The sequence below is a fragment of the Melitaea cinxia genome, chromosome 28 (genome assembly GCF_905220565.1).
Source record: "Melitaea cinxia chromosome 28, ilMelCinx1.1, whole genome shotgun sequence".
NCBI lineage: Eukaryota > Metazoa > Arthropoda > Insecta > Lepidoptera > Nymphalidae > Melitaea > Melitaea cinxia.
Window position 1 is genome coordinate 9,203,229 of NC_059421.1, and position 13,170 is coordinate 9,216,398.

At 32.3% G+C, this 13,170-nt stretch overlaps 1 protein-coding gene across 1 annotated transcript in view; it reads right to left on the reverse strand.

The window, feature by feature from the left end:
- Nucleotides 1-13,170, reverse strand: part of LOC123667476 (nephrin) — a 116,791-nt gene that overhangs the window by 83,132 nt on the left and 20,489 nt on the right. The window contains exon 4 of the mRNA XM_045601371.1: nucleotides 7,327-7,442. Coding sequence (XP_045457327.1) covers nucleotides 7,327-7,442 — 116 coding nt within the window. The remainder of the gene's footprint in view (nucleotides 1-7,326; nucleotides 7,443-13,170) is intronic.

Genomic DNA, 13,170 nt, shown 5'->3' on the forward strand with positions numbered 1-13,170 from the left:
CTGGTCTCAAGTAGAAGGCTCCTGAGGAAGGTCGGATATGGATTTGGCAAAGCACTTGAAAATCTTTTGGTGTTACAGGTAGACCATTATTGGACCATACGTCTGTTTTCTACCCTAATTTTATAAAACTATGCTAATCCTCTAAAAGTTTAAAGCCAACAGTAGGAAATACGTAGACAGTTAAATTTCGCAAAAATTCTCTTATTTATCTTCTGCAAAATCAGCAATGTAAATAAACAGTTTGCCACTTGTATCACGTAACTTAACTTTGAAACTAAAGATAAATTTCGTCGCTTCGCTAAAGTCAATAGTGGCCAATGGGACAGAGTCAACATTGACGTAAGCTTTAAATGGGATATTAATAATGCATGCTCTCTATGCCCGAGCCTGTTCAGGCTATTCCTGAGTCCGTATACACGTTATGTGCAATGTTGGTATATGTACACGGTTTTTGGCGATTCCCTCAAAATAGACTAAATTTTGTCTGTTTATGTTGGACAGTTGATTTTAGATAGTAAATTGTGGTTAAAACTCATTAATAACCAAAATATGTTCCGTTTTGGATAAATATGTTCTAACTTATTTGCTTTTATTATCATTTATAAAATATTTAGATATTACGACCTTTTAGCGTTACGTTTGCTTATTTTATTTACAAACGACCGTGTCTGTGTGTGTTAAATATATTTATTTATTTATTTAAAAAATCTGCAGGAGAGTGGAAATAGTAGGTATATGCTACGCTTCAGCCTATAATATCCTTCTGCCGGGCATAGGCCTCTTTTCCTATGTACAAATACTCTTTATTGTACACTAAATGAGAAATTTTTTACATCGAAAGAATAAAATATATAGACATGTACAAAAGGCGGTCTTATCGCTAAAGGAGTGATCTCTGCCAAAAGGACATGACATACATATACATATTATCAAATATAGATCTCATGTAGGAGAAGAATTACAGCTTAATCCACCACGCTGCTCCAATGCGGGTTGGCGAGTATTGTAATATCCATTCAAAAGCAAATAAGCAATTTCAAAATATCTGGTCTGATTGCTAATATCATTTTCTAAAATAAATCGCTTGAAATAAAATACTAAATATTGAATGTATTACTTTATACTGAATGTAGACATTTGTATGTAAGTTTATTATACATCTACACCACCTACCCAATTTAGATTTAGATAATAAGTTTCCTTTCTATGTATGGGTTACATTACAGCCTATACAGTCCACTGCTGGACATAGGCCTCCACAAGTTTACGCCAAATATAACGTGAACTCATGTGTTTTGCCCATAGTCACCACGCTGGGCAGGCGGGTTGGTGACCGCAGTACTGGCTTTGTCGCACCGAAGACGCTGCTGCCCGTCTTCGGCCTGTGTATTTCAAAGCCAGCTGTTGGATGGTTATCCCGCCATCGGTCAGCTTCTTAAGTTCCAAGGTGGTTGTGGAACCTTGTTATCCCTTAGTCGCCTCCTACGACACCCACGGGAAGAGAAGGGGTGGCTAAATTCTTTAGTGCCGTAGCCACACAGCACATGTATGGGTTGTCTGGAAGAAATAGCTAATTAGCCATAAGTCCGCCCATTGTACTTCACTGTCTGTAACTATCTTTATGCTTTGTTTGTAATATATTTGTGGTTTACAATAAAGTAAAAAATAAAATAAATAATAAATAAAATGTTATTATTAAAGAGAAAAGAGAAAAAAAATTATTCAAATAAATTAAATCCAAAAACAGCTCGTTTGAGGCATTTTAAAATTAAATCCTGCCAGTATAGTTAATCTTACATAAAATAAAATAGAAATAACTTTAAAAGACTTCCAAAATAGCAAATACAATATATACAATAAAAACTAATTTTTTAGTGGAATTTCCAATAAAAATCGAAATGTGAATTGCATGCAATTCTTCATACGCTGAAGTGGGCTACTAAACAAATTGCCATAGTTATAAACGTCAGGATTATCTTCGAAGATTCAGTTAGGTCGGTCGAGACAATTACTCTGAACGGCATCTGGTGATATTTGTCAGGATTAAGTTGGTTTTTTTTATCTATCTCAAGATTATCTTCTGCGGGTTTTTATTATTGTTAGTTTGAGGTCATATTTGTGTTACAGTGTTAATCCGTACTTATGACAACCCTTTGGTCGGATGAGATCATGTTTGAGTAAGAGGTTAGTTGATATATACTCGTACTACCGGGTAGTTTTAGGAATACGAAGTGTTTCATACAAAAAGATAAATTTTATCTAATATTTGTAGATGTATTATGTTGTGTACATTTATTAAAGCATACACATTACATCAGTTGGCTATTGCATGAGGTTGTCTAACTTAGAAATAAACGACCGTGTGTAAGGCTGGAAGAGGACTGCGGGATTTCGGCGCGAACTTGGCTAGGCCTATGTTCGGCAGTGGACTGTAATAGGCTGAACTGACTGACATGAAAATGTATTTAAATTTTAATACTAGGTTTATCGACCATATATCTTAAAACGTTTTGATTATGGCCATTCTTAGACCCTTTTTGTTAATTATATATGTAAATTAATATTTATCACAAGAAAATAACAACTTTAATAGGAAATCATTATGTAATTATCTTTTATAATGAACAATCTAAAATTAGGATTAGAGCGAAGAATAATAATAAAACTTTAATTATTCTACAAGCTTTTACACTACAAGACTGGAAGTAATCGCCAAAGCATTCTTGAATTAAACTTTAAATAAATTCCTGGAATACTACGAGAGCTTTCATCTCGAACGGATAATTGTTAAGATTATTTTACCCAAAGTAAATTTCATTAGAATCATAGCATAATTTATTTATAAGAGAACATGCGTTTAATGAAATTTTGAATGTTTTTTTTTTATATTTCAAAACCGAAATTTTCACTAATTACGTAATACTTAAACATCTACAAGATTAAAGGTGAAAAAATAAAATAAAATATTACTAACATAAGTATTTTCACATTATATTATGATGATATTCTGTATAGAAGAATAATAATTATTATTGGACTATCTACTGAGTGAGATAGGGAACAGCAGGATAAATCCTGCTTAAAATCTGGAGCAGCCCGACTGGGGAAGTACCTCGACCTTATAGAAGATCACAGCTAAATAATATTGCTTTCAAGGAGTGTTGTGTTCCTGTGTTGAGTAAGGTGATCGGAGCTCCTGGTGAGGGTGAGGGTAGGGTCGGCAACGCGCTTGCAATTCTCCAGGTGTTGCAAGCATCTATAAGCTACGGTAATCGCTTAATATTAGGTAAGCTGTTTGATTGTTGGTCAAATTATACCACTCTATATGTAGCAAAGCTAAATCAATTACCAATATGAGCGAAACTGAAAATACAAAGTGTGTAAATAGATAATTGAGTTATTTCTCAAACAAAAAAAAAAATCAGACAGATTCACATCAAAACACAGCCAATCACAGCCAAAACTACAAATCAGACCTCGTTCAAATTTAAATGGTATCACACAACCACATCAAATGAAAAGGGAGTTATCACAACAGGTACTAGTAACTATAAATCTATAATTTGTACTCATAAAAAAAAAATACAAATCGAATTGAATAATTCCTTCTTTTTTGAAGTCAGTTAAAAAGAAACGTCAACACAGTCAACTAGTTTTGTAAATAAATGAAACAGTTTAAGTAATGTTATCAAGATATTATCAATTTAATTTACAACTTAAAACCGAATTTCAAATGTAAGCAACGTCGTCTGAATTCAAACGGTTTCATCGCTTCAAGAACGCTGTAATTGTTTTTGTCTCCTTGTTTGTTTAGCTTTGCGGGGTTCTGTTTAAATAGAATACGTAAAGCTGTGTGTATGTAATTATTTAGAATCGGTGATAGTTTTAACATTATTTTTTAATATTTTATTTAATTTTTTTAACTATTAATACCTTCCGTGGGCCTCAAAGAACATACAAAAAAATTTGCCAAATCGGTCGAGCTATTCTCGAGTTATGCGCTTAGCATCATTCATTTTTATTTATATACCTATAGAAGAAGATTTATACTTCAAGATAAGCTTTATAGATTATGATCAGAAGTTATACAAGTGAAACCGAGCCGCGGAGCTAGTGTCAAACAATATTTATACTAATATTCATCACATTAGCCTATCGCAGTCCACTACTGGACATAGGCCTCCACAAGTTCACTCCAAAAATGGCGTGAACTTATGTGTTTTGCCCATAGTCACCACGCTGGGCAGGCGGGTTGGTGACCGAATATACTATATTATAAAGCTGAAAAGAATGTTTGTTTTTTTTTAACGCGTAAATCTCACGAACTACTTACTGGTTCGAATTGAAAAACTCTTTTTGTTTTAGATAGTCCATTTACCATAAAAGGCTATATCGTATTTTCGTAACTGTTTCCCTTACACTAATGTGAGTGAAGCCGCAGGGAACCACTAGTTCTTTATAAATGATAAAAATATACATCGAATGAATAACACGAATCCCCTGTCATGTCCCATATTAGGCTCAGCGTGGGGCCGTCCTAATTTGATGTTACTGTTTCAGAAATATAGGCGTCGCGGGAGACAATGCTCCTATTGTCGGAGGGTCTGAACCATATTTGTATAATTGGCTTTATTTGGGATTTGGCACATATTCTATTGTAATATACAATTTTGTTATGAATTTAACAAAACCTGACTTTGCTCATTTTTACTGCTCGATCTGTAATTATGTGATGTTTTACGGCCTATATACTTCCTGAGCATATTTTCTAATTAAAAAAATTGGTCAAAATATTAAAACAAATTTAGCGCATATTTTTTGTCATATACAATTTTATCCCTTGACTTTGGTTATGTTCACTGTTTGACTTGCAATTACGAGATATTTTACGGCTTTTAATCTTCCGTCTGAATACGAAAACAAATAAATTTCTATTTCATTTACTTTTATCAACATTACAACACAAAAAAAAAATATTTCAACAGTATAGGTGTACATTTAAAGACAAACACACACATACATAAAATACAATAGATACATTCACACACGGGCATAGTACCGTGGCACAAGAACTGAAGCAATTAAACTAGGCGAAACTTTCAAAAGCGTAGATACCCAAGTTCGATATAAAGTTCAGGAAAAACCTACTGACTCTTGTACTCATTGTTGATGTAACAGGGAAAACGAACACAGAGCTCGGAACTACCTTTTCTCATCATAAAGTGAGTATGTTCTTCTAGAAAGTTCTGGAGTGTTTAATTTGTATTTCTATTGTTTAAAAATACCGCAAAGAACGTGATGAACATTTTTAAAATTAAGCATATTGTAAGTTTCTTATTATATATATTATATTTTATTAAAATAATATATAATAATAATTGTTATTTACGAGGCACCATGAAAACGTCGTGAAATGAAATTATGTTGATAAAATTATAATCTTATTATATTATTTATATATATAAATAAAAATGAATGTTGCTAAGCGTATAACTCGAGGATGGCTCGAACATTTCGGCTAATGTATTTTTTTTTGTATATTCCTTAAGGCCCACGGAAGGTTTTAATACTAAAATTAAAAACAAAAATTGCTTTGTTTAATTATTACTATTAACTTTATACTGAACAAAGTCTGTCCGGGCAGCTAGTTTAAGGATAAAATTGCCTTATAAGCTATAAGCCTTCTTCGGTAAATGGGTTACCCAACATAAAAGTTTTTCAATTGAGATTAGCGCGTAAACAAACAAACAAACTTAAAATAATTAAAAATATTAAAAATATTTGCTTATTTCTATGTCTTTTTTTCCTTTTTTAATAATTATGTAAGTTTATCATATCGTAGTTTTTGTCTATTTATAATCGATTTTTACTCCTTAATTTTTGCACACCTTAACCGCTGCTACTGTATTGTGTCCTGTACCCAAAGGTTATCTGGAAGAAATCGCTATTTAGCGATAAGATCGCCTTTATACATCTTGGATTGTATCTTTCTTTATATGTGTCTATATTTCGGTGTACATTAAGAATAAATAAATAAATAAATAAACTTATCAGTTTTATAAAATTAGTATAACTATATATTTGAGCATATACGTGTAATATCATTCTTTAAATATATGGCGAAGATAGCGAGCAGTGTGACTCGACATATAGGTATGTAGCACACGCCATTCTCATGGTTGCTACGCAAGCAGCGGTTGCGTGGACAACGCTCACTAGTTACTCCACACATATACATACATAATTATATTTTAGCGCATCGTAAAGTTCTCTCCCGCTTTATTTAGGTAGGCACCAGATTGGTTCTCCTACTAATATTATACAAAATGTTGCAAATTACTGTTACTTGTTCACGTAATTACTACGGTATGATTGTGATAAAACGTAGACTATTGTAGATCCTTAATAGTGCATAAGCTATTTTATATGATAACTTTTCATGATATTCATGCGGAATCGGAATGTACACGGATGAAACCGCGCGGTACAGCTCGTATTTATTGTAAGTTTTTTCACTTTTATTGTATATAACAAAATCAAAAATAACTTTATTCAAATAGGCTTCAAAAGCACTTTCGAGTCGACATTTTAAAAATTAAAATTTTAAAAGTGAAGCTGCCACCGGTGCAGAGTTTAGATTCAGAGAGGAATCGGTAAGAAACTCCGCAGTTACTCTTTTAAGATAACATATAAACTGTGTTTTACTACAAAATTAGTAATATCTTGCATGAAAAACAGCGTCACTAAGTCCACTCATCTTTATCATCTATGTAATTCTGCACAAAATAATACGCTTTATCTATAAGTATTAATTCCTTTTTAGTAAAAACTTAAATACAGGTCTTTTACTATGTTTGCTGTTGGTCATTTTTGTTTCAGATATTAAGTCACTATCGCAAGAGCCATGGTCTTGGGCACGTTTTTAAATATCTTGTTTAGTTTACTACGTTAATCTGCAGACATTGCGTGAATATTTATAACCTACACTCAGTAAGTAACTATCTGGCGTAAAATATCTTAAATCTTGTTTAATGTTAAAATATTTTTGTTAGGAGATTTATATAGACATTTTGAATCGGCGTGTTGAGTTTTCTAATGATGATTATAGCGTTAGTAGAGATACACCAGTACAACTCGATGATTCTTTATAGATAGATAAATATAAACTATTATAAAATTTACTTCACTATAGTAAATTATTTTTAAAACAATACAATTTAATGCAATTATACGTTTTTGTGTAATTATACAAAGTAGTGCAATTATACATTTTTGTAGAATTATACAAAGTAGTACAATTATACAATTATACGCAATTACACTTACATAGCACGCTGAGCTGTACCGTGTTCCGCATCGGCATATCCCTGTGCAGAGCTTCGTGTCTCGCTTCACAAGTGAAGTCGGCGTAATCGTCTTCCGCTGCAGCTTTGAAGTGAACCCTGGTGGCAAAAAAGTGCAATTTATATTTGATAATAATGTTGGCTTCTAACTTTTAAATTTATATCTTTGTACTTTGGATTAAGCTACGATCCATCTCCTATATGGCGAAAGAGGCCTATGCCCAGCAGTGGGATATTACAAGCTGAATCGTCGTATAGTTTATTCAATGCGTAATATATGTAAGTATATTTTTCAATCATATATAAAAACATTTTATCTTTATTAAACAAAATAAAAATACTCATAGTTTAAAAGAAAATAATTATGTATTTATGCAGATACATTATAAGTTAAATAAATAAGTTATAAAATGATTTACATAAAATGAAAACCTCCACACTAGGGATTATAAAACAGAAATTACATTACATATTTATGTAATTATACAGATATGCATTTATGTCCTGTATAGTTGTAGATGTGTACAGAATAGAGGCGTTGAAGGTTGAGAACCTTCACTAATTGCTGGCGTGAATTTCTCGAATAACTATATTAACGGTTGTCGCCTGTGCTGCGACGCATCTGGCAGCAACGGCATAATTACATGAGTCGCAAACAAAGAAATATATATATGTATACCTAAACGTATGCATGTTGATATGACAATCCGTTTAAGCATATGTACGTAAATAAAACATCAAAATTTTTTAAGTTATATTTCTTTTGGCGCGTTAGGGAAAATGATGAGAGTAAATTTTTACGATGCGTGCGCACACCATCACAAAAAACCGACACCCTGAAGTTAGCTAGTCAACGAAGAAGAAGTTAGCAACGTGAAGTTAGCTAGCCAATGAAGTATAGCTTCTTACGTGCGTATAAATTTACGTATGTATAAAACACATAAAAAAAATTGTAACCGCTTATCGTAAGCGTTCCTTACACTTTTTTGTCACTACAGTATGTAGTTATAAATATAAATATACTCATATAATCAAAAAACAGATATAAATTTGTACGATTTTATTTCTGTGTTACCCACACATTAGGAATCCTAAACATTTTTGAATATCATATCAAAAATCGACGGCTTCAGCGGGGATCGAACCCGCGTCTCCGACTGACCGTGTCGGCGCACTAGCCAATTAAGCTATGGAACGATGTACCCGCTAGATCGAAATTTTTGATATGATGATTTTTATATTCGGTTTAAGCGAAAAATTATATATTTATTATAAAACAACGATACAAAAGTGCCTTTGAAGCCTGCTTGAAGTAATTTTGATTTGATTGCCTAATATTATGAATGGGTGTGATTATTATTTATAGTAATTATTATTATGAACATCCGCCAACTCGCATTGGAGCAGCGTGGTGGATTAACCTCCAATTCTTCTCCTACATGGAGAAAGAGGTCTATACCCAGCAGTGAGAATAGATTTATGGGATGTTACAGGCTGAATCGTATTATTAAGAATAGATTTATACTTTCATTTTCTTAATTAATTTTCTTTTAAACATCGCAATTAGTTTTCATTGCCTCAAAGTTCTACAAACTCATACAATTTCATCCCTAAGACGTAACATGTAAAATTATCCCAGTAATCCTTAAAATTTCACTTAAAACGAAATCCACATGGAAGTTTTAATCAAAACAATCTAAATAAATTTCCCCCATTATCCCATTTTAAAACGGAATTAAATCGACGTCATTCGCGACATCTCCTGTTGACTTTAAGCCCTGCGCGTGTGTGTTGAAATTTTCGCCATCCCAGCTATAAAGTGTCGCCGTTTTCATTTTCAGCTTTTACATGAAAATTAAACTTTTTAATAGTGTTACGTAAATAAGGGAATTATCGTTGACGTGCGGGAGTATTGTAGTATTTTAAATTTCTCATAATTAATATTGAAGATTTCTATAAATTAAATAGTTAAGAATGTATTAAACGTACTGAGTCTGATTCATTATAAGTAACTGACCCTACAGCTGTTAATATTAATTGATGTTTTTTATCGGAATTTCATTTGATACACAGACTATTTGAAAGAAGATTCAACGCCATCTATTATCCATCAACGTAAAAACAATTTAATTATGGCTTTAAGACTTACTGAAGATAAATATTTATTTAAAAACTCATATATAAACTCGATTTAAGACAGACTGTACCATCTATTAGCAAAATAAAGTAAATATCAACAAACAAAATAAAATATTACGTAAACAGCCGACGGCATTACTCAGGGAGGTAATTGTTGGAAAGAAACTTTATCGCAATGCTATAGAAAATAAATAAATTAAATAAATAAATTAAATAAATAAATTAAATAAATAAATAAACGCTTTACACCCAACAGCCCCGAGTAGAATTTTTTCCTGTGTCGGGGGTCCCAAAACACATACAATACACTAGTACAAACACCCAGACCTCGACAAATACTTAAATGGTCAGTTTAATTATCAGTACATTTTCTATTCCTATCCTAAAAGGTTAAGGCAGAACCGACGGCCTTACTTGTTCTCCGGATCATGCTTGAGAAACCTACAAAGACACACTAGGAACGACGGACTAGGAATACAGTTACATGAGTTTTGTGACGAAGATTACTGTAACATTTCTACGTCATTAAAAAATATTCATCAAAAAAATTGATTTGAGTTACGAATTCAATTTATTCTCAGCTCAAATACTAAAAGCCTTTTTTCATAATAATGGATTCAAACTTTATGCAAAATAAAAATAAAACAAAAATATTTAAGTGACTTTAGTCAGTTAACTAATCTAATGACAGATAGCAATAGCAGCGCAATTTTTCAGCGATAGTGACAGCGTTCAACAATTCATCCCCAATCAACTATTCATCCCAACTCGATTATGATTTTAGTCACATTGACAGTAAACACTGGACAATAAAACGGGAAATTACTAAACAAATATACGCTCACGAACATTTGTTTGCTGTACAATTTCAAAGTTTCGTTGAAAGTTTGTTTCGATGTCATATATTACAACAGACGTATGTTTAATGGAAGTGACTTGACTTCAGAAACATACATTTGTGGCGGCATCTATCTCGCGACATACAAACTAGAGAAAACTGACGTATCCTACATCGCGATATCAAAGTTATCCGAAGATTTAACATATATACACGAACCCGACAACAACCGTCGGGGCAGTAGCCCACTACACAATACCCGTCTGGTCGGAGGATCCCTTTGCGATGGCGGACTAGGAACTCAACACCCTGTTCCTCACACTCAAAATTCCTCAATTATCTAATAATCGAGGAATTTTTAACTGCACCAAATATATATAAGCTTATCTTAAAAACCACATCAGTATAATTTTAAGCAAACCAAACCTTAATTTAAAATTCCGACGATTTTTTTACAACCCATTAATATCAAGCAAGATAACCCGACGAAATAGAGAAATATACTTTTCCCCCCTTCCACACAAGATAGCGGAGCTTCTGAAATGTGACGTATAACTATGTAACTAGATTAAATGCATAAATGCATAGAGTATTCAAAAACTTTCCAGTTTTATGCGCGTCATGCAAATGAGGGACATTTTTACGTATATATCATTTAAATTTTGAACATTTATAATGTTAATTACAGCATAACTGCTTGTTATAAATTTGTACAATATTTGCAAGTAATATTGTTATATAGTACTAAGCCAAGTTTAGTTAGTTGATATACAACGTTGATCTTAGCTGAAATATTGGAGATTTAGATTGGCATATCAAAATCAAATAAATGTGTTTGCTTATTCATAAAATGATGTTACACGGCTAAATCTACTATAACGTAGTGAGCTATAGTATCCAATAGACGGACAGTAGCAGTTTGTTTCTAAATGATAATTTTGATGATTCTTGTTTTAATCAAAATCTGATGTTTGTCTTGGGGTCCTATTTTATTTGATCGAAATCTGATGATTACTTTTTGTAATTGAAGTCAGTTTTTTTCGTTTACAAGCAAATACAATTATTATAAATAAATTCATTGTCACTCATCATCATCACTTCAGCCTATCGTAGTCCACTGCATGACACAGGCCTCCAAAAGTTCGGGCCGAACGATGGTTTGGTGAATAAATTATGAATAAATTTATATTTGGCATGAAATACAGCGCCACTATATCCACACATCTTTTCTTTATCTTTAATAGAATTCAATTTTTCAGGGCCTTATATTTCCCTTTAAGAAATATTCGTATAAACATTGTAAGAAAATTTACACGTATTGATAAAAATAAATCTAACATGTGTATCCGCTAAAATATACACGACATATTCAGTCAAAATCCCTATAATCGATAGAAGGAAATTTAGCAAGAAAGGAAGAAAATGTAATGCAAATTCATTTGGAACGTTTATTGAACTCTCAATAATAATAAGGATAAAAATATCTCATATAAAGAAAGTGATAATGTTCCTTTATTTGTTGGTATATACACGTGTCAGAATTTATATTAAATATGGTGGTTTCAAGTAAGAGAAAATTTTAGGACGAATTTATAACTTTAAATCAAGCAGAACCCAAATTAAAAATCAGAATCATTTGGTAACCGTGTGTTCTATATCCTTGATTATCTGAGTTCTGCCGTTTCAGTAAAGATAATAAATGAAAAATACATATAAAAAGGAGCTGGAGACTTAAAATTGAGTATTCATGGTTATATTAGGAGTGAATAATAGAAAAAAAATTTTATAAGAATATTTATGGAATATCTATCTATAACGCATTAATCCCTTTCACTAAATGCTCCCCACTAGGTTTTTATTCTGTCGGGGTTCTGAAAACACTCACGCGATACAAAATTACGTCATATCTATAATATCAATTAAGTTTTTGAATCCAGTCACTTAGCAAGCCTAGATGCTAAGCGCGAACAACGGAAATTCCGTCCTAAGCCCTCCTACGATTACACATACAATAAAGACGGGCAACTATACTGTTTCTCTTGCAGCCGAACGTTCAAGACAAAGTTTGGCTTCGTCAGTCATCTCAGAGCGCACGCCAGGTGCCAACAGAGGGTCGCCGTAGACGGAGTCGCCGTCGTCGGACGCCGTCTTGATGGAGGACATCATCATCAATTAATTTATCGAATTTTTTTTTGAATCTAATTAAAAACAATGAAAATTACATTATTTAAGACATACAGATATATGCTACAAAATATACTAAGACTTAGTCAAACTAATTTTTTTTCACAGAATTCGCTTAAAGAGCATCCAGTAAACGAGCATCTGCGTCATGTCAACTTTATACATTTAGCAAAAAGTAATTTATATTTTGTCCGTCTGTTTGTTGCTAGTTTAAGTGATATGTAAGGGACACGAGCTGTTTAAACTTTACTCATATTAAAAGTTAAAATGTTGTCCTTGTTTTTTGACGTGCATGAAAGTTTTGAATTTATCAACCGGATGTCATCTCAATGAGTTATGTTTACGAACCTCTTCTGTTGATGTTTTAGAGGATGTTCAGATTTTGTTTCTAATAATTCAAGCGATGTTTCGTTTATTTAATTTTTGTTAGTTCTTTATTTCGCGGTTTGAGCGCTTTTGAACTGTTGTGCAAGTTATGATGTTACTGTAACAGAATTGAATGGTTAAATTATTTTAACATTTTATTATTTTAATATTTTATCTTTCAATTACGGCCTTTACGATTAATGAGGTGGTTTGATACAAATTCAGCATTTTAATATATATTATCCTCCTAATCTCTTCTCCGCTAGCTATATTTATTGTGAGACCATTTCTAACCATGTC